Source organism: Aythya marila (genome assembly GCF_965140915.1).
Source record: "Aythya marila genome assembly, chromosome: 10".
In the NCBI taxonomy this organism is placed as follows: Eukaryota; Metazoa; Chordata; class Aves; order Anseriformes; family Anatidae; genus Aythya; species Aythya marila.
The window spans coordinates 188601-207134 of record NC_139051.1 but is presented as its reverse complement, the minus strand read 5'-3'; the positions used below and the strand labels follow the sequence as shown (position 1 = coordinate 207134).

At 33.9% G+C, this 18534-nt stretch overlaps 1 protein-coding gene across 6 annotated transcripts in view; it reads right to left on the bottom strand.

The window, feature by feature from the left end:
- Nucleotides 1-7171: 7171 nt before the first annotated feature.
- The window catches only part of NR2C2 (nuclear receptor subfamily 2 group C member 2), a 38578-nt gene continuing 27215 nt past the window's right edge, over nt 7172-18534 (bottom strand). For 4 of the 6 annotated variants that reach the window (XM_082768575.1, XM_082768578.1, XM_082768580.1 and 1 more), the window contains 6 exons: nt 18204-18381; nt 17119-17240; nt 16481-16620; nt 12906-13043; nt 11094-11199; nt 7172-8693 (listed from right to left, as the gene is read on the bottom strand). In XM_082768575.1, coding sequence (XP_082624701.1) covers nt 8519-8693; nt 11094-11199; nt 12906-13043; nt 16481-16620; nt 17119-17240; nt 18204-18381 — 859 coding nt within the window. In that variant the 3' untranslated portion in view covers nt 7172-8518. The other 2 variants (XM_082768576.1, XM_082768577.1) reach the window with 2 other exon arrangements.

Below are 18534 nucleotides of genomic sequence, written 5' to 3'. Positions count from 1 at the left end.
GCAATAGGTGTGTTTCTTAGACTTTTGCTTTCTGACATCAAATAGAGAAAGTTGATTTCACGTTACACAGTTTCTGTAGAATATAACAACATAGCACCACTTAAATTTGAGTGTATGTTGCCCTTCAGAATAAAAACAACTCAAAACTTATATAAAACAAGTTCACAGTTTTAAAATATGCTCTTTTTATAAATCCACAATTGATTTATTTATTCTTTTTTTTTAAACAGATTCAGTCCAGATCAATACCTCAATCCACTTCCTAATCTTTAAGATTTTACTGCAGCACAATGACACGAACAGACATTCAGGTTTCCATTCAGCCCTTAAGGAGGAAAGCAAACATTATTCAAACCACACTGATTGTCATGACACCAATGAAGGACCATCTGTCACAGAAATTCCTGCCATTAACTTAGTTTTCCTGCTGAACATCTCAGAAAAATGGCTTGAAATATTAAAGAATGATGTTTTACAGGTTCTATATTTAAAACAAATGCATACAAACAAATGGTTTCTAACAATATATTAAGAAACAAGAGAACATTCTTAGCATTCTTCATAGCAGAGATTTTACACGCAGAGGGCCTGACTTTGAACGAAGCTTGTGCTTTACTTTAAGCATGCAAGAAACTCCCATTATTTTAATCAGTGTCTGCTCATCTGCTCAAAGTTAAACACGCACAAGTCTTCACCACGTTGAGCCTACAAGGTGGAAATATATGCCCAGAAAATTCCACTTCACCTTTTCAATACAAGACATGCTGAACTACTCTAAGCAGTTTGTAAATTTTTTATTATTGTTATTTTTACTAATATTAATATAATTACTTCTCTATGTTTTCTATCCAAGTTCAAGTCATCAGAAGGGAAAAAGTACAAGAACAACTTACATTTTGATAATTTAAGTAGCTGAGTACTCCCTACAAGTAATACACTGTCTTATTGCAAGTCTATTCATTAATGCTCCATGTGCCCATCTCCCACTGTGAATGAGGGAAACTTGACACAGACACTAAGATCTGAAACTGCAGTCTGCAGAAAAGGACAGGACATGAAAATGGACATTAGCTTTGGCAACTAAACTAACTACCTTTGTTTAGTTTAAGCTAGACAAAAAACAATACCTTTGGAAAGTGAATACACAATTGAAGTGGACTGTGAAAATCCAATAAATCCAATGTTTTTATGTTTGCTAAGAAACAAACTGTGACCTCCCTCTTACTTCATTACCACTATGTGTAATTGCTTCTTTGAACAGATGATATAGCCTTTGTTAATTAAGTTTAGTTTCATGTTATCATTATCGTAATATGTGTTTATTTTTTAAGTGGCATCCATTGCATCCTGTTGTGTGTGCTACAGTTCAATGATAAAGGCAATTTGGTTTTCTTTCACTTAGCTACACCTGAAGACTTGAAACAATCTCTTAACAAGTCTCACTGTGGAAACAAACTTCACAAAAAAAAAAACAACACAAAAAACATTTTTCAGAAAGCTGACAGAGAATGAGTGAGCATATACTGAAATGTGAAAGTACTTTCTTTCTAACCTTTTTATTCGTACATTTATTTTTAACAGACATTTTAGGTTCTATTTACTCTTCACTGGCTGACCTCACTCATCAAACATAAAAATGTAAAGGGAAAAATGTGAAAGACACAAGCTTCACTGAATTAATTTGTCAGTACTGAAAAGAAAATACCACATTCACCTGCTTTGGCAGTGGGGGTTGGACCCAGTGATCTCTTGAGGTCCCTTCCAACCCCTACAATTCCGTGATATTCAAGCTGGGTTTAGAAAAAGGTGCAAAGCACTGAAATCATGGGGATTTACCTGCTTAAGCCAGGTTTAGTTTGTGCTAAGAAATGACAGCTAAGAAGCTCTGGGTTAGAAAATGAATGAAAAGTTTAACATAAAGAATATCATGAATACATGGCTACATATCTGTACATATATACATACACTGCACACTTTATATACACTGTACATCATGTATTTAGACAGATATAAACATATACATTCATACACACATACATACAACTATGTACATAGGCATTAGCTGCTTGATTGAGTTTTAGTATTGAACATGAAGAAATGCACACCGGTGGGAGGCACAAAGTAAAGATGTGTAAAATAAATTCTTTAAAAAAGAGAGGAAGAAGAATGGCATGAATTTAACAATACACTATTTTCAAAGCATTCACGTAACTCAAGAGATAAAACAGACCGTGGGAATCATGGAACATTATGACAGTATTATCTGTGATGAACTTAGCATGATTTCACAACAAAAACCCAGTAATAAGGTAACTCTGGGGCTTAACGTTTTCCAAGCCTAATATATTTAGACTTACAGTATTTAAACTTTATGAAAAAAATTATTTTAGCTGCACCGTTGGTACAATGTTCTAATTATTTTTTTTTTAGTACAAATTATTTCCCATATAATGTTGATAATATTAATGGGAGCAGAAGTAGGATTGTATCATTATCTAACAATAGGGCTTACGGCATCTTCAGTCAAACAATAAGCCTGAACTTAATTCTGGAGACTTTACTGATAAACGACTCAGCAACTTCAGAATTAGAAGGTGCAAAAAGCAAATGCATTTGCTCCCCTTTACTGCCCTCTTTTGTTAATTTTCATATAAAGCCTTTTTTTTTTTTTTTTTTTGAGTTGCTTTCTGACATTCAAAAGTTCAGTAGAAGCTGACAATTTGTCCTTCCTCTGCCCCCTTATGCTCGTCTAAGGGGTGAAACATGGCCTCATTTTGCTGATTCCACCTGGATATATGGAGGTATCAGGCCTGCAGATGTTGTGTGCTGCTGCCACAACAGGCCCATGTTTATCATCAGAGCAAGCCATCACAACAGCTGTAACGTTGTTGTATGGCAAGAATGACAAACTACTGGGACAGATGGGAACCTACTTGTTCGCCTGATGTTTCTGCTTTTTCACTTGTGGCAACAGCAGAAGAAAAAAAGAATCAACCTGCCAGCTTTTGTGCTCTGAAGAATAAACAAAGGAGAGGGGAGAGATATCAAATAGAAATGTATTTATTTATTTATTTGCTAGGGGTGTGATCCTGTACGTATTTACTGGTGGACCTGTTCTTTCCTCACTAAGCAGTGTTCAAATGACTGTGCACTTACATGTACATCATTTATAGGCATCTGAAGAAAACTACAGTTAGCAGCAGTTAAAGCCAAGAACAACTACAATGTTTCACTTTTATTTTATAGGGGCCTTAAATGTTGTGGAACTGAGCAATGATTCTATCACAACTCAGAGTTTAGTTTTTTGAAACACTTGCTGGAAGCGTATGTCTGACTGACCTACCAGTTCTACTGCTCACATCACTCAACTGAAACAGGGCCCCCTCAATGGTACTGTTATTGCAGAAAGCTGCTTTGATCACTGCTTCTTTACTACAGTCTTCAGCCTAATAAATTCCTTTTTATTGGCTAAACTATATTCCTGATGTCCTTTCTACTCGTACTGTTTAGTGCTTTTTAAAATTATCGCTTGCTTATTAAACAATAGGTAATTGGGGAAGAATCCCAACTATCCTCTTAATTGGAATGGACAGGGAAACGCACTAGCATCTTCAGTATCTTGAATGAACTCATTTGGGAACCTGTAATAATCCTGTGTATTACACATAACAATGGAAAACACTGAAGTGTTTCACAGTCTCTACCAAAGAAGTGGCACCCTCAGGAGACTGATTTGGCCTGGAAGCTGAGCCCTGACTTGTTTTCCCTGTTACACCTTAGAATATGCCCTTTGCTGAAGGGTACTATAATGAGAACGCAGAGGCAGCTGTTTTCAGCATAGAAATCTCAAATCAGTGCTATTCACTGGAGGCCTTAGGGCTGCCCAAAGGGCCAAGTACTTCAGAAATGACAGCAAAAAGATTTAGTAACTGATACTAAGTAATCACCAGTGACCAACAATAGTTTCCCATCTTCCCATTTCAGAGTACTCTGAAATCTGAGCCTTTTTAATAACATAACATTTTATGGCAGCTAAAATAGAGGATTGTTTGAAGGATTTCTCTTAAAATTATTGGAGATGATTATTTCCCTCTCTACCAGTTTCACACCAGAATAGCTCCACTGGCACCAAAAGCATTGTATTTAATTTACAACAAATGTAAATCGGCAGAGAAACATGACTTTTGCGTCTGGTCTTAGTCCTGCATCCCATTAGTTCAATGTAAGTAAGCTATTATACATTTTTGCCTTTGTAACAAAAGCAATAATTATTACAAAGGTAAACCCAAATGCTCCTACACTATTATTGCTCATTCATCTTTTTTTTTTTTTTTTTTTTTTTTTTAATCTACAAGATCCAAATCCAGTTCCTTCTCAAGAGGAGTCCTTCTCGCACCAGTCAGTACAGAATTTTAACATTTATATGAAGGAACTATTACCAATATACATATGTAATCAAGTTCAGATAGATCTAATTAGATAGTTTATCAGTATTTTTCTACCCAGTTAAAATATTTTCATTTTAACAGCAATGGAAACAGGACCTAGAAGATTCTGAACGGTATATTTTAGGCACTATGTAGAGTTTCAGCAAGACACTATTTTTTCTTAGAATCACTTTCAGACTGTGATCCTTTGAGCCCTATTTCTGTAAACATAACTTTGGCTTGAAATTAGGCCTTTATGAAAAGAAGCTATTTCCATACTTCAAAAACAAGAAGTGTTTTTTCCAAAAATGTATGACAATAATTTAAAAAATCCTGCTCCATATTCACAAGCAAAAGTTCACACTTGTCAAGAAGACACAAAGTAAAAAGTAATTTAAAAGCAAAGTTAATGAGATTAGTCTGTGAGTGTTTTCCAGTCACCGGCAAACTCAGATATGACAAGAACTACATTAGCCTTGTAGTATTTTTTGCAGTAGTAATAACCTCTTCCTTATATAACATAGCTGGATTATATGGGATCAGAATTTATTATGCAGCCAAACTGCAAACTAGATAACAGTCATGCAAAGATGATTTAAGACTCTTAAGCTTGCAGCTGGAACACATCTGTTACTCTGCTTTCACTATGTTAGAGTGGCCTGAAAGCCCAACTACCTTCAAGAGGTTGCAAATAGTGCCGAAGTTTAACATAGAGCAGGAACAATTTCATGAGACCAATTTTTCTCAGCTGTGCCCTTTTGCTGTCACTAGCAAGCAACACCTAAACTGGTGGCAGAAAACCTCTTTGTTGGTTCTGTGTCTCTGGAACACCTGTTTTCTGTTAATGGACAGGGAAGGGAAGGACAAACATTTATTTCAATATTAAATAAAATAGCTTCACTGACAGATTACACTTTAAATTTAGTGCAACTACACTGGAGAAGATGGTTTATAGTTTCATATGGCAGTGACTGCTTTCAATGGCTCATACACATGCCAAACCTCATTTTTGTGTCAGCCCTTGAACAGCATGTGAGGAGAAAGTGTTACGTTACTCATCACAACTACTTTAGAATTTATAGTTTTTGCCTATTTGAATGCTAACATTTTAGAATCTGAATATTTCTTAAGCTGAAGAACCTACCATCTGCTGTCCCAATTTCTACAAAACAAACTTATTCTTAGAATCAAAACAGTGTATAGTTGGAGAATGTACATATTCATTAATGGCATAAGGACTAAATTATATTGGTTCTGACTAATATGTCTGCAAATCGTGCTGATGATGCTACACAAATTATTATTTTAGGTGATTATCAGAATCTTTTGTATGTAACTGTTTGGTTCTATCAATTAAATGCACACATGATAAATAAACCCTAGATATGTGTTGCACTGTGGTAATTTCATTTACATAAATTAATGTTTTATCCTAGGTAAAATAGTGTTACAGTCCAAGGATCTATTTGCAGAGTAAGGGAATAACAGAGATGTATCAAGGATATCATTATGTGGCCTTGCATTTGTAGGGAGTGTAGTTTATTTGTAAACAGAGCTGCATGGTATTTACCATTTTGATCTACAAATGTAATGCAATGCATACATTTTAAGTTTTACTTCACGTGATCCCTCCATACACAAAAAACTATAGCGGGCTTTATTTCATTCCCTGAACAATTGTGGTCACAGCACAAATAACAAAAACGAAGAAAACAAATATTTGCACTGAAAATGGGACCCTCTAACTTTAAAAGCTGAAGTCAAAACAATACTTGCCATGAAAAAATATCAGCTGTGTATTCAAATTTGGGAAAAAAAAAAATAAATCAATGGCTATCTTTTGTGCTTAATTTTTTATTTTGTCCTTAACAATGCCTACCTAGTTGCCTGAATTATTATTATATTTACAAATTATTGAAGTAAAATTAAACTAATTTTGTTTGGTTTTTAGTAAAAAAAAAAAATAATAAAAAAATCACATGTTCAATGTATTCCACTTTTATAACAATGACATAACCCTTTTTTAAAAAAAAATAAAAAATCAAAACCAGCCACAACTCTTTCTGAGGTCAGTACTTCTGTTCTTGTTAAAGACACAAATAGTTTTTATACCCTTAAAACAGGGACTTTGTATCAGAAGTGCTGACACAATCACAGAATAAGTTATATTGAAATACAACAGCTAGTACAAAGTTTTGCGTTCCAGTTGATTTAATGTTTAGGTTGCAGGCCTTCCATCACATTAAAAATATAAGAATGTCATTTGTTATAGCAAAAGCTGAGAGAAAAGTGCAGTATTTTAGATCTCTGCATGTATATTGGTCTCCTTGTTACAACCTTTTGAGAACAGAAGGCTCTGAATGCTCTAATGATGGTCACTATACAAGACCTGAATGCATCCAGAAGTGAAATTTCTATAGCCTTAGCCACATAGCACTCATGTCATAAAGAGCTATACAAATGTGAGCCTCCTAATGAGATTGAAGTATACCAGGTCAGAATCTTTAGTATATCAGAAGCCTCATCTAGAAACCCTTAAGACACAAACACCAACCTGTCTAGTGTTTCTAAATATGGACTACTACTGGAAGAAAAAAAAGCTGAATTCATCATTAGATTTTTGTCATATAAAAATATGTAAATACAAAACGCCTCTACCAAAGAAATCATTAAACTAATTAATGCCTTTAATATGCCAGGATCTGACAAAGGTATTAACCACCGTGACTTTTTTTTTAAAAAACAAACAAACAAACAAACTTTGATTACTTAAAATTCTTAAGGTCAATAATAAATTATACTAAAACAGAAGTAATGCTGGATGCATTACTTGCAGGCCAGTACTAGAAAACATATAGATACCTCATTACTTCAGACAGTTAAAAAAAGTTGTTCATTTAACACTCTATGGTGTATCAGTCATTAACTGCAATAATACATGAAAATGTAGATCCCATCTATACTTCTGTTTGAAACTGATTCACAGGAAGGTTGAAAGCACTGCAGACTTGGAGCACTTTGTCATGGAAAAGGAGAGAAATGAAGTGAGAGCTTTATAATATACTGTTGCTGACAAACAGAGGTTCCCACTATATCAGGTTTAAAATTTTATATTTGGCTGGATGACGAGAGTGTGCAGGAGTACAGAGAGGAATAAATTTGGGAATGCACAGAGCATACTCAAAGTGCATCACAGCTCTAACTGAAAATAAGTGTTCTTCCAGTTAACGACTGTTTTTCCCCACAGTTAAAAGGCTTCCTACTAGAATAACATGTATTGTAATTTATGGGCTGAATAGAAACTTCAATGAATCTGAATAATTCACCACCACTGTGGCAAGAAATGCATTTTTTTTCTCCTAGTTTGGGTAATTTCTGTAGCATGTAATAGTCACTATGGTCACACCATGCCATTAATTACAATGTCACTAACTTAACAATATAGTTCCATGTAATGTGGATATCTGATTTAAGAATCCACATTACTATTTAACGTATAACGTGAGATGGAGTGACTTTTTGTAGAATAAATGATTGTCTCCTGTAGCATTCTACATTTTCACATACATCGCTAGCATTTTGACTAAGGACATAAGTAATTTTTTTCATTCTCCCTACTCATAAGCAGGACATTGATGATATTACCGTTTCGGCGACAAGTGTTTACAAAGTGCTAGTATTACACCCTGGAAATTATTAGATATTAATTCCAAGGTTATTTTTAATATACACAAACTGGTCATTTTTTACTTTTAAAGTAATCTTATTACTAGTCTCTGATATTATAAAACTCTATTTTTAACCACTGGTAATTTCTAAATACAAAGCACATGAAAATTATGTTCAGTAATTCTATAGCCTTTTGAATGAAAGGCATCCAAAATATTCCTTATGGTAGAAAAGGTCCTGTTAGCAACTCTTTTAACAGCCATTTCAATTTTGTCAATGTTGGCACACAGACAAGGAGAAATCTGATAGGAAATGCGTAACAAGTTGGAAATATTTGTACATACCAAACTGCTATTCTTTTAACTTCTCAATTGTATGTTTTTATGAAAATTACTTTGATCCATCAAATTGTGTTGTTCCCACTATGCAGATGTGCCAGTTATTTGACCATTATATTCTGCTGTTTCCATTTTGAGAATGTAGGGGATTATGCTGTCAATTGGAACATTTCCAATGAGACCAGTAAAAAATAGTTCCTCAGTAATGCTAGAGCTCATCAGCCTAAGTGCTGGCAGGCGAACTAGAATCCGGGCTAACCTGAAAAAGAAATTGAGCTAATTATGAATACATAAAATGAGTTAAAAAAAATACTGTGAGGCTAAAAAGATGTTTTTGTTTTTATTATTACTATAATTAATGAATGGGAGTAAAGAGGCTATCATATAAAGTAACATATAAAGAATTATTACTTTTTTTTTTATCCTGCAAGTGAAATGAAAAAGCTTCTGTCCTTAGAGGTTTCTCCAGTGAAAATGACGTATTAACGTATCAATGCCTTTTGTAGATATAACACGTATGTACAAACATCGTTCTTCCGGTCTGCTTCTGAAATTCCCAACTCTGGAAACACTTCAGAGTTCAGGACTATGTTAAAAAAAGTAATATTCATAATGACTAGCGCACTGACATTTCTACAACTTTAAGAGTAAAATGCTCAATTAAAATTGAAGCCATAAACAGTATGTTCCTCAGTTACCTAGCAACTTAATGAGAAGCCAAATAGTAAGGATGGGACTATGTTTTTATAAAAAGAAATTAGAGAATCTGTGTCTGATGAGAAAGTTAATTTGGAGGAATGTGCTGTTACTTATACATACTTCCAAGTGTTGTGCTTTTTTGTGTATTAGGATGTTAACAGACATCCAATATAATGAAGCGATCATATTGCACTTCTGGAGTTTCAATGCATTTTCCAATTTTAAATTTAGAACAACATTGGAAGCATATCTGATGTGTTTATATTGCAGATATACATTAAAATTGACAAAACAAATTCCCTCAGCTGGAGGCATGAAATAGCAAGATTTAGGCAGCAGTGAACACAGGCCTTTAGAAAATGCTTGAATATCTATGGAGAAAAAAATATAAAGACCATTCTGCTAATATATCAGATCTTGTAAACTTCACGGAAATTTTTCAAAAAGACTGAAGACATGCTGCTATTCTGTGAAAATTATAACACTTGTGCTTCTATCTCAATTTGTGACAGCATTCACTTGCTCAGAAAAATCAGATTCGTACTCTAAATTTATCTAAGGATAAGCATGGGGGTATAAACAATAGAAAGTATTTGTGAAGCATGACTGTATTTTTTCTTACTGCAGAAGTCCACCTCTTTTGCACAAAAATCAGTGTTATTAAGCTGTATGTGGAAGAATAATGTGGGATCTAATGATATTTCCAAAGCAGAATTCCTATCTCCATTGCACTTAACTGGCAATACTGATGTCCCACGGCGTTAACTCCATAGGACCAGTGCAGAGACCTGTTTCTAAGATGGGAGAAGCTCTCTTTCAGAGGCTTTTTTTTTTTTTTTTTTTTTAAATGTTACACAACCCTCAGACCTTGCTTAAACACAGTAAAAGTGAAAGCTATCTCCTTGTAAAGAAAATAAGTTCTAAGATAGATTACTAGACAGAAGGTAGAATTTCCTTTGTAGTGCAGAAAATGATTACGTTGGTGAAATTTAAAAATAGCACAGTTTTGATTGAGATGATTGGAAGTTAATTATTTCCAGCAAGTGATACACAGGAACAGTTAAGAGCTGACAAAACAAGTTACTTACTCAAAGAAAAGTTCCTGGAAATTTAACAAAAAAAGAGAAAGTAAATAGGAAGTGAAAATTTCCTATAACAGAAGCTTAAGAGTTGGTTAAGAATAGAGAATTGTTCCCCATATGTAATCCTTAGTTTTCAAGGTCTCTAAGCTGATAATTTTAATACTTTTCTGCACATGGAACTTGAAAAAGGTGATTATCATCCTTTAACCATATTATTATCTCAAAGCTTCTTGAACTAACTTGAAAAGAAAGAGGAAGTCTGAGTTAAAGAAGCTATTCTTGAGACTTCTAACACAGACAGTAAGTCTGTCTACTTTTCTAACCACGGCAATGAAACTCTCAAAACACAACAAAACACACCACCAAAACCAACACAACCCAATGGGAAAGGGCAAAATGATTTTGAAGTAAAAACCAGGTACATTTAGATTAGGTAAAAACGAAGAAATTCTTTACTAAGAGGGTGGGGTGAGGCACTAAAACAGGTTACTTAAGAAGTTGTGGATGCCCCATCCCTGGAAGTGTTCAAGGCCAGACTTGATGGGGACTTTGGGCAACCTTTTCTGGTGGAAGGTGTTATGAGGGGCTGGAAAGAGATGATCTTTAGTGTCCCTTCCGATCCAAACCATTCTATGATTCCAAACACCAAAAATAGGAGAATATACTGTTTAAGTGGAAGAAGCTAGACAGCTATTCTTGATTCTTCCTATCTTTCAACAAAACTGCTGCTTTTATCAACAACATTCTGATTCTTTCACTTCAGTAGCCAAAAAAACAACACCAGATGTTAAAAAGGAAATAACATATCATGATACTATTTTGTATTTTTGCCAGCTTCAGCTCACAACATTATTTTGGGTATTATAGAAAATAAATACCTATACGTATCTTCTGGATAAGTTTTTTGGACATAGTCCTGCAATTCCATCTGTGCTTTCTCCTGGAATTTTTCTATTTGGGTTGAACCAGTCAGACCAGGGTGATCTAAAGAAACAAAGCATTTATGTATGTTGATTGTTTCCCTATACGTTGCAAAATTTATGTACTTACAACATTCTTACATTTAATTTCATTTAAATATCGTATTGTGATATTTAACATATGAGCTGTAGAAAATTGGAACATTTGCTTCCTGGCTTCAGAACTGGCATACTCACTTTTCTCTCCATAGCTGGCTATATCCAGAAGAAATCTGGAAAGTTAATCCTGTAGGTGTATACCAGGCAATACCTATGACAGTTTGTGTTTCTAACCCTGCTTTTTCAAACGTGTTTTCTTCTGTAATTTCAACCAACTATTGAGCAACATCTAGTGTTTTTTTTTCTTGACATATCAACTTCTTTACCTTTCTGAGGCTGTCTTATGCTTTAATTCCTCCTGGCTCTTCTCCACAAAGACAGTGACATGATCAGAAAAACTGAAAATACCACACATCTGACTATACCCAAATAGCTTCAGTGTTGTGTTCAAAGTTCTTCCCTTGAAATGAGACAGAGCTATCTTGAGTATGGAAAATTAATTGCTCCTCAGACTTGCATTAAAATCCTAATAAACTTAACCCTAATAATAGAATCTGCAGGAAATTTCCAAAAGCATATTTCAGGACAATAGTATCTTCCAATTAAATTCAAATTTTATTACAAAGATAAAAACAAAAGATTATATAGTGCAGAAAATATTTTTTCTGCATAAAATATACATGTATTTTCTGCACTATATATAAAAGATTATAACTGATAAGTTATTCCTTTTCTTGGTATTTTACTTTAATTCAGAGATGCTTACCACTTTGAATGTAACAAATAATTTACATTTCAGAGCAAGTCCTCCCATTTCACTCAGACCGTCAGCAATTTTAAGTTAACCTAGGAAAATTTCTACATCATCTAGTTTTGCTGAAGACACAACTACTTCCTATTTTTTGATATCCTTACTTTATCATTCCAGAAAATCTCAAGCGTCTTCCTTAAGGAAATCCTCATACATGTATCATAAACACTGTAGATCATGCTTTAGTTTTCTGCTGTCATTTTTTTGCAACAAATTTTGCCTGTTTACATTTAGTTTCAGAGATTTTGCAGAAACTCCATATAAAATAGAGTGGTATTTCTGCTTATATTTCATATATTCCCCTTGTGAATGTCTTAAAAATATTAACACTGGAGTCAACTTCTTTTTGTCACTTTGAGAACGTACTTCCTCTAATCCTTCCTGCCATTTACTTCACAGAATCACAGAATTTCTAGGTTGGAGGAGACCTCAAGATCATCGAGTCCAACCTCTGACCTAACACTAACAGTCCCCACTAAACCATATCCCTAAGCTCTACATCTAAACGTCTTTTAAGGACTTCCAGGGATGGTGACTCCACCACTTCCCTGGGCAACCTGTTCCACTTCACTAATATTGTCTGATAACTTAAATACTGGATCCCTAGCTGAAGATAATTGACAGTCTAGTCTCCTAAGGTAGGTTAACAAGAAATACCTGAGAGACTGAAGGTGAAAATAATATGAATTTGTTGCTCCAAAGTTATTTTTAAAACACATTGTGATAAATTCTTATTGAAAACTATTTTATCTATAGCTTAACAGAATAGCCTCATCTCAGGTCATTAGTCTTATAAATAATTACTAAAATGGTAACTTATGAATGTTTATTTAAAAATAGTTTGTTATGAAATTCCTTACCAGGGCTAAAGAGGACTATAGCTTTAAGGTATGCATATTCATATCCATCAATATCAATCTTGGCCATGCTGTTACAGAACTCCTGAAGTTTCCAAATGTGTTCCATGACTTGCTTTATTCTGTCTCCAGAAAGCTTATCTACAAAAAGATATTGTTTATTATTTCATGTGAGCTCAAGTACATCCAATATCTTAACCGACATCCTTTTATGAAAAAAGTAAAGTAACATTTCAAAGTAACTTGTCTCATTTGGTATTTAAAAAAAACACTTAACACGTAAGGATGGCCTGAATGATTACAGAAGTGAAGACTAATAAAGCCAAATCAGAGGGCTAGGAAACAACATTAACTCTTTTGCATAATTTTGCATGAATAGCATAATCTGTGACACCAATCCTATTCCAATGACACACGGCTCCGAACAAGAGACTCTCAAATTACAGTGAATTATTCTACAAAATAGATCATGATTCTGGGAATGAAAAAAATTACAAAACAAATGCTATCATACAATCCTAATTTTAACTTCAAACAGTATTGAGTTAGCTTTTCCAGAATGCAAGATCAGTGATGACAGCGATACTTTTTCTTCTGTTTGTACTTCAGAAGAAAAGAAGACTTATGCACCCCTGTGAATTAAAAGTTTACTTCTAAAGGGGCAAATGCATTCAAATACATATACACAGATTCTTCTATCTTTTGAAACATGTTTCTTATGTTGGTTTCATGTTCTTAAAACATTAATTTAGAAAATATTTATGGATAAGCTAAAATTGAGTGGTATTAGTTGCTGAGTTAGGGAAGGAGAGCTTTCTAATTTGGTAAATAATGGTAACTAATTCAGTAAAATGTAGTAAACTTCTCTGACTGTACATTTGTAAACTGGTCAAAGAATGAAAGCCTTAAAGATTATATTAAAACAAATCTGTGAATATATAGTTACCATTATTAAGCTTCATGGAGAAGTCAATTCCTAAGAGGCATTATTTTTCCCCTCAAGAAATATATTAGAATAAATTGATTCCATTCACAATCTTCAGTGCTACTACACCGTATCTTTATAATATTTTACCTTTGTCTGTACAATAGTGTATACAATTGTTTAGATCCATGTGTGTTAAACTGGATCTTTTATGTCATTTATGACTTTCACATATTTCCTGCAACCATGTAAAAAATTGAACCGAACAAAAGAAGAAATTAAACTTTTTTTGCATAATGTCTTGATATATGAATGAAAGTATAGTCTAATTTTCTACAATACATAAGTTGTAATACTGATTTTTCGCTACACATTATATAATATCAGCGTTATATGAGAAACAACCATGAAGAAATACATGCAAAAAGTTTAATTTGAATTTCACAGTTTTCAAGCAACCTCATCACTCACATACTTCTTAGACAAAGTTCTGAAATTTCATCACTTTGAGTTTTGAAGGTGTAGTATAAACATAACTTTACAAAATAGCATTGAATAAAACAAATGTAGTCTCATCCTCTCTTTCTGTCCACTCCCAGGTAACACTGTATGACTGAAAGGATAGGTTTAAGTCACAGTAACAGAAGTGGGGCCAGCTTAAGAGACTAATAACCCTACCACTTACACCTCCACAAACTGATCACTTGGAGTGTAGGTAGAACTGACATTTATTCTGAGACAGATGTAATTTAAAGCTTAACCCTTTGTAGAACACATGATATGCACATTTCCATGTGCTTTTAAACTCTTGGTCCTCTTTCTGTGAAGGAAAGGAATGTCAATTTGTTGTATTTTGAGGGCTGTCCAAACTTCATCAAATTATAAAAAAGTAAAAACATTCATGAAAGGATACTATCCATTTAAAAATCAAACCGCTGACCAATTTTACCATAATAAAGCCAACAAAAGTAGATTAAAGCAAATATACTTTACCAGGACTGAAGGAAATTCATGAATTTTTTCATGATCATCTATCTATTTTTGTGCATTTTATAGTTTTACAAGCAATTTTCACTCTATTCAGTAAGTCTGTTCCAGTTCTCACTGTATGCACAGTAACCAATTCACAAACCAAATTGTCAAACTGGTACCAAACAGTATTCCATAACTACATTTAACTCAAGTTTAAACTGAAACTGGATTTCATGTAATTATATCATTTAATATTGCTATTAAATAATTGTTTCCAAAATATGGGCAACTCATGTCTACACTGCATATATTATTTCGCAATAGTAGGTGACACAGAATGCGCTTTGCAGTGTGAAAAGTTTAAATTTACAGAAAAACCTTCAGGGAAGTATTCTATGCTTGCAACTACATTTTCTCAGCTTCTCTATGCTTCTGTAATTTGAGAAGGGCAAAGGAAATGACTGTTCTGTGAGATGTATCAAATCTGTGACCTAGCTCCTCCATCACCTGCAGAATCCTGGGCTGTTTTGGATTGCTTGATTCCTATTTGCTGCATTCACCTAGGTATAAAAAGCAGTGCCACATCAGTTACAGTATATTATCAGGCTCTTTGTACTTGTAGGGGTTTCTTTCCCAAAAGAATTTACAATTTTACAAATGCATCAAAGAAGGATTATCATCTATTTCCGATATTCCTCTTGGAAAAATATTTTATTTTCAAATTTCTGTGGTAATTCATTTTTATGTAGACGAAAGTATGCTTTTATCTTAGTCCTTCTCTTCTGGTAAGAAAAGGATGGCTACCTGCATAAATTATGCAATTTTCTATCATTTGGCCATTACATCTATATTCTGCTGTTCTCTTTCTGAAATTAAAAATACACTATATTTTCAGAGTTTAAAGCTGCTAGTATTGTGAGTTTTTATCTTATTAAAAGTGAAAAGTTATTCTCAAGCTAATTGACTCTGATAGGGAGCATCCTTAAAGAAAAGGAAAGAAAAAAGGAAAGCAGCCATAACAGATTATTGTTTGTTCTAGATATAGTCATCATTATCACAGGCCAACACTGAACTCAAAAATAGAATTACATAAATCTTCATGAAAGTGTCAAGAAAATAGGTAGTTTAATGCTTCAAGGGGTACTTCAAAATACAGTAATCATTACAGTATTATAGTAGTATACAACAAAATGGTTACACTTATAAGAATACACTTGTGATACTTGGCAAATGCTAAAGTTTTACACTGTAGAGAGATGAAAAACTCTGGAAGGAATAAAGCTCAGTTGTGGTTCAGGAGAAGGCTTGATTATTCTAAGAGCAAAAAAAAATATTTACATCTAGATGGGAGGAAAGCTCTGTGAACAAACTATAATTTTAGGATACGCTTGTCTTTCTCTATACTGCTAGTCATATGTAGAAGAGGGGAGGAGAAAAAGGCTTTATATCCTCCAGACGTATTTCTTTTACGGACACCTTTATCTCACTGAGAGATCTCTGTGAGGTCACAGCGCAACAGATCAGAGGAAAAGTAATCATGCAAGAGGCGGCTTCTTCTTTCCCTGGATCCTGGAGAACAGTTCTGCTATCAACTAAAAAACACCTTGTGAGAAATGTTATTCAAATTCCAGTTTGTAGCCCTGTAATGAATATGTATAAGAACAACACACTGAATACATACCTTCCTGTATGCTGTTCTGGAGATGGTTAACAATAGCTGCTAGGATAGTAGACAGACTCATCACCTGTGCACACTGTGCCAGGCCCAAGGTAAACAGCTCATTCCAGCAGGCACGCACAAGGCTTGTATTACAATCCTGCCTATTAATAACACAGAATCAAACAACGGTAGCTAGTCTTCATGTTAGGTTAGTATTACCCTACATACAGTTACATTGATTATAACAATTAGCAATAAAGATTAACATACTCCAAACCACTCTATTAAAACGCATATATCAGCATATGACAAGTATTCCAAAAAGCAAGAATAGACTAACTACATTAAACCATTTCAGGTTATCTGTAAAATGGTGCTCATTGGTTCTTTAATGAGACTTATTTCTACCAATTAAATGCTTGCTTTGGATTCGGCTTTAGCTTCCATAACAGTAGTAACATCAGATATGGTAGTTATCATCTTGGCAAAGATGGCAATCTTTTATTTTATTCTTCAAAAAAGAATATTGCACAGCCTTCACACATTTTAAAGAATTCATTAAAAATTAAATAAATTTAGTTGTTTAAAAATTGAAGTGTTGAGATCAGTGCTTTCATTAATTGGAAAGCAAATTGTTCAGCAGTGTAACGTCCATTTACCCAAGTGCTTGAAATGCAGGTATGGATCTAGCCCAGTGCATAGACAGGAAAAGTAGTCGTGATGCTGACTCACAGATGTAGTGTACATTAAGGTACTCTGGCATTGGACTGGGCATTGTCAACTGCAAAACAATAAAAGCGTGTACAGTTAGGGCATAAAATAATTATCATCACTGAAATAACCAGTGAAAACATTCAACCCACTTTCATTGTCTGTCATAATGCAACTGCATAACAAGAAACTGTCAAAGTAAAACTTTACTAAGCAACACATTACTACTGCTAAGCATGCAAAACAAGGATAGAAAGCAAGATTAGAAATAATGTGGGAAAGAGCTCAAATGTTTCTTTTTGAAAAGTTTTAATTTTCATGTAATAACAGTTAAATCTATACATTTAATTGTTTGGTAGAATGTTAAGTAGCATCACAGTACTATGAAACTATTTTCTAAAACTTCTTTTAAAAGAAGTAAAACAAAAATCTAAAACGGGAATCATACAGTAGGAATCTACAATCACAAAACTCCATTAATGGGAATAAGCAGGTTATAATTATGATTATCGTTCAACTACATTAAGTATTGCTATTTTAAGCTTTTTAATTCTTTAAACAGTGCAATGTGATACCAGCAAGAGGAACACCCTCATTATTTATCTCAAAATTTTCATCAACATGTTCTTGTTTGAGTTGTGTAATTGAAGCAAACTAGGATGGCCATGTAACCTCTCTTAATATGAAAAAGCCTTTTAGATGAAAGTTCGACATTCCCTAGAATTATAAATGAACAAAGCAAGACATAATACTATATGGATGATATGGAAAGTGACCATCAATGGTACTGGGAAGTGAAAGAAGTTTTAAAGCATCCTGATGTTGATGAAAGAGTCTTATGAAATAGTATCTATACACTTCAGATAGAGCTTGCGAGAGTGAAAAAAAGCATTAGATGCTAACACCAGCATGCTAAACCAGGTGTTCTAGATTGTCATATTTAATTTTGCAAACATAAAGAAGACGTGGTAAACTCATTTTGGGTTATATCTTTTATGTCAGCTTGTTTAGTAAGACATTTCAAGACACATACCTTAAATGTGACATGTGTATCTGTAAGTAGGGGTCCTTCCACTTCAATAATTGGTGTTGACTGATCTCTACTGATTACATGAATATTCCCCCCTCCTGTAGGATCCATCCCATCTGCCAAGTTATGAGCGGCTGTACCATCTGTGGTATTAAGTGCTTTAGCCAAAGTATCAAATGCTCTGCAAAAAGAAGTAATAGACAGTGAAAGAGCCTTTAAAAATTTCAGAGTACTGGTCATATAAAACACTGTGAAGCATTTCCAACTCAGTATACAGGAACCATGAAGACACTAAGCTAGATTTTTCATGACAACCTGGTTCCTTTGTACTGCT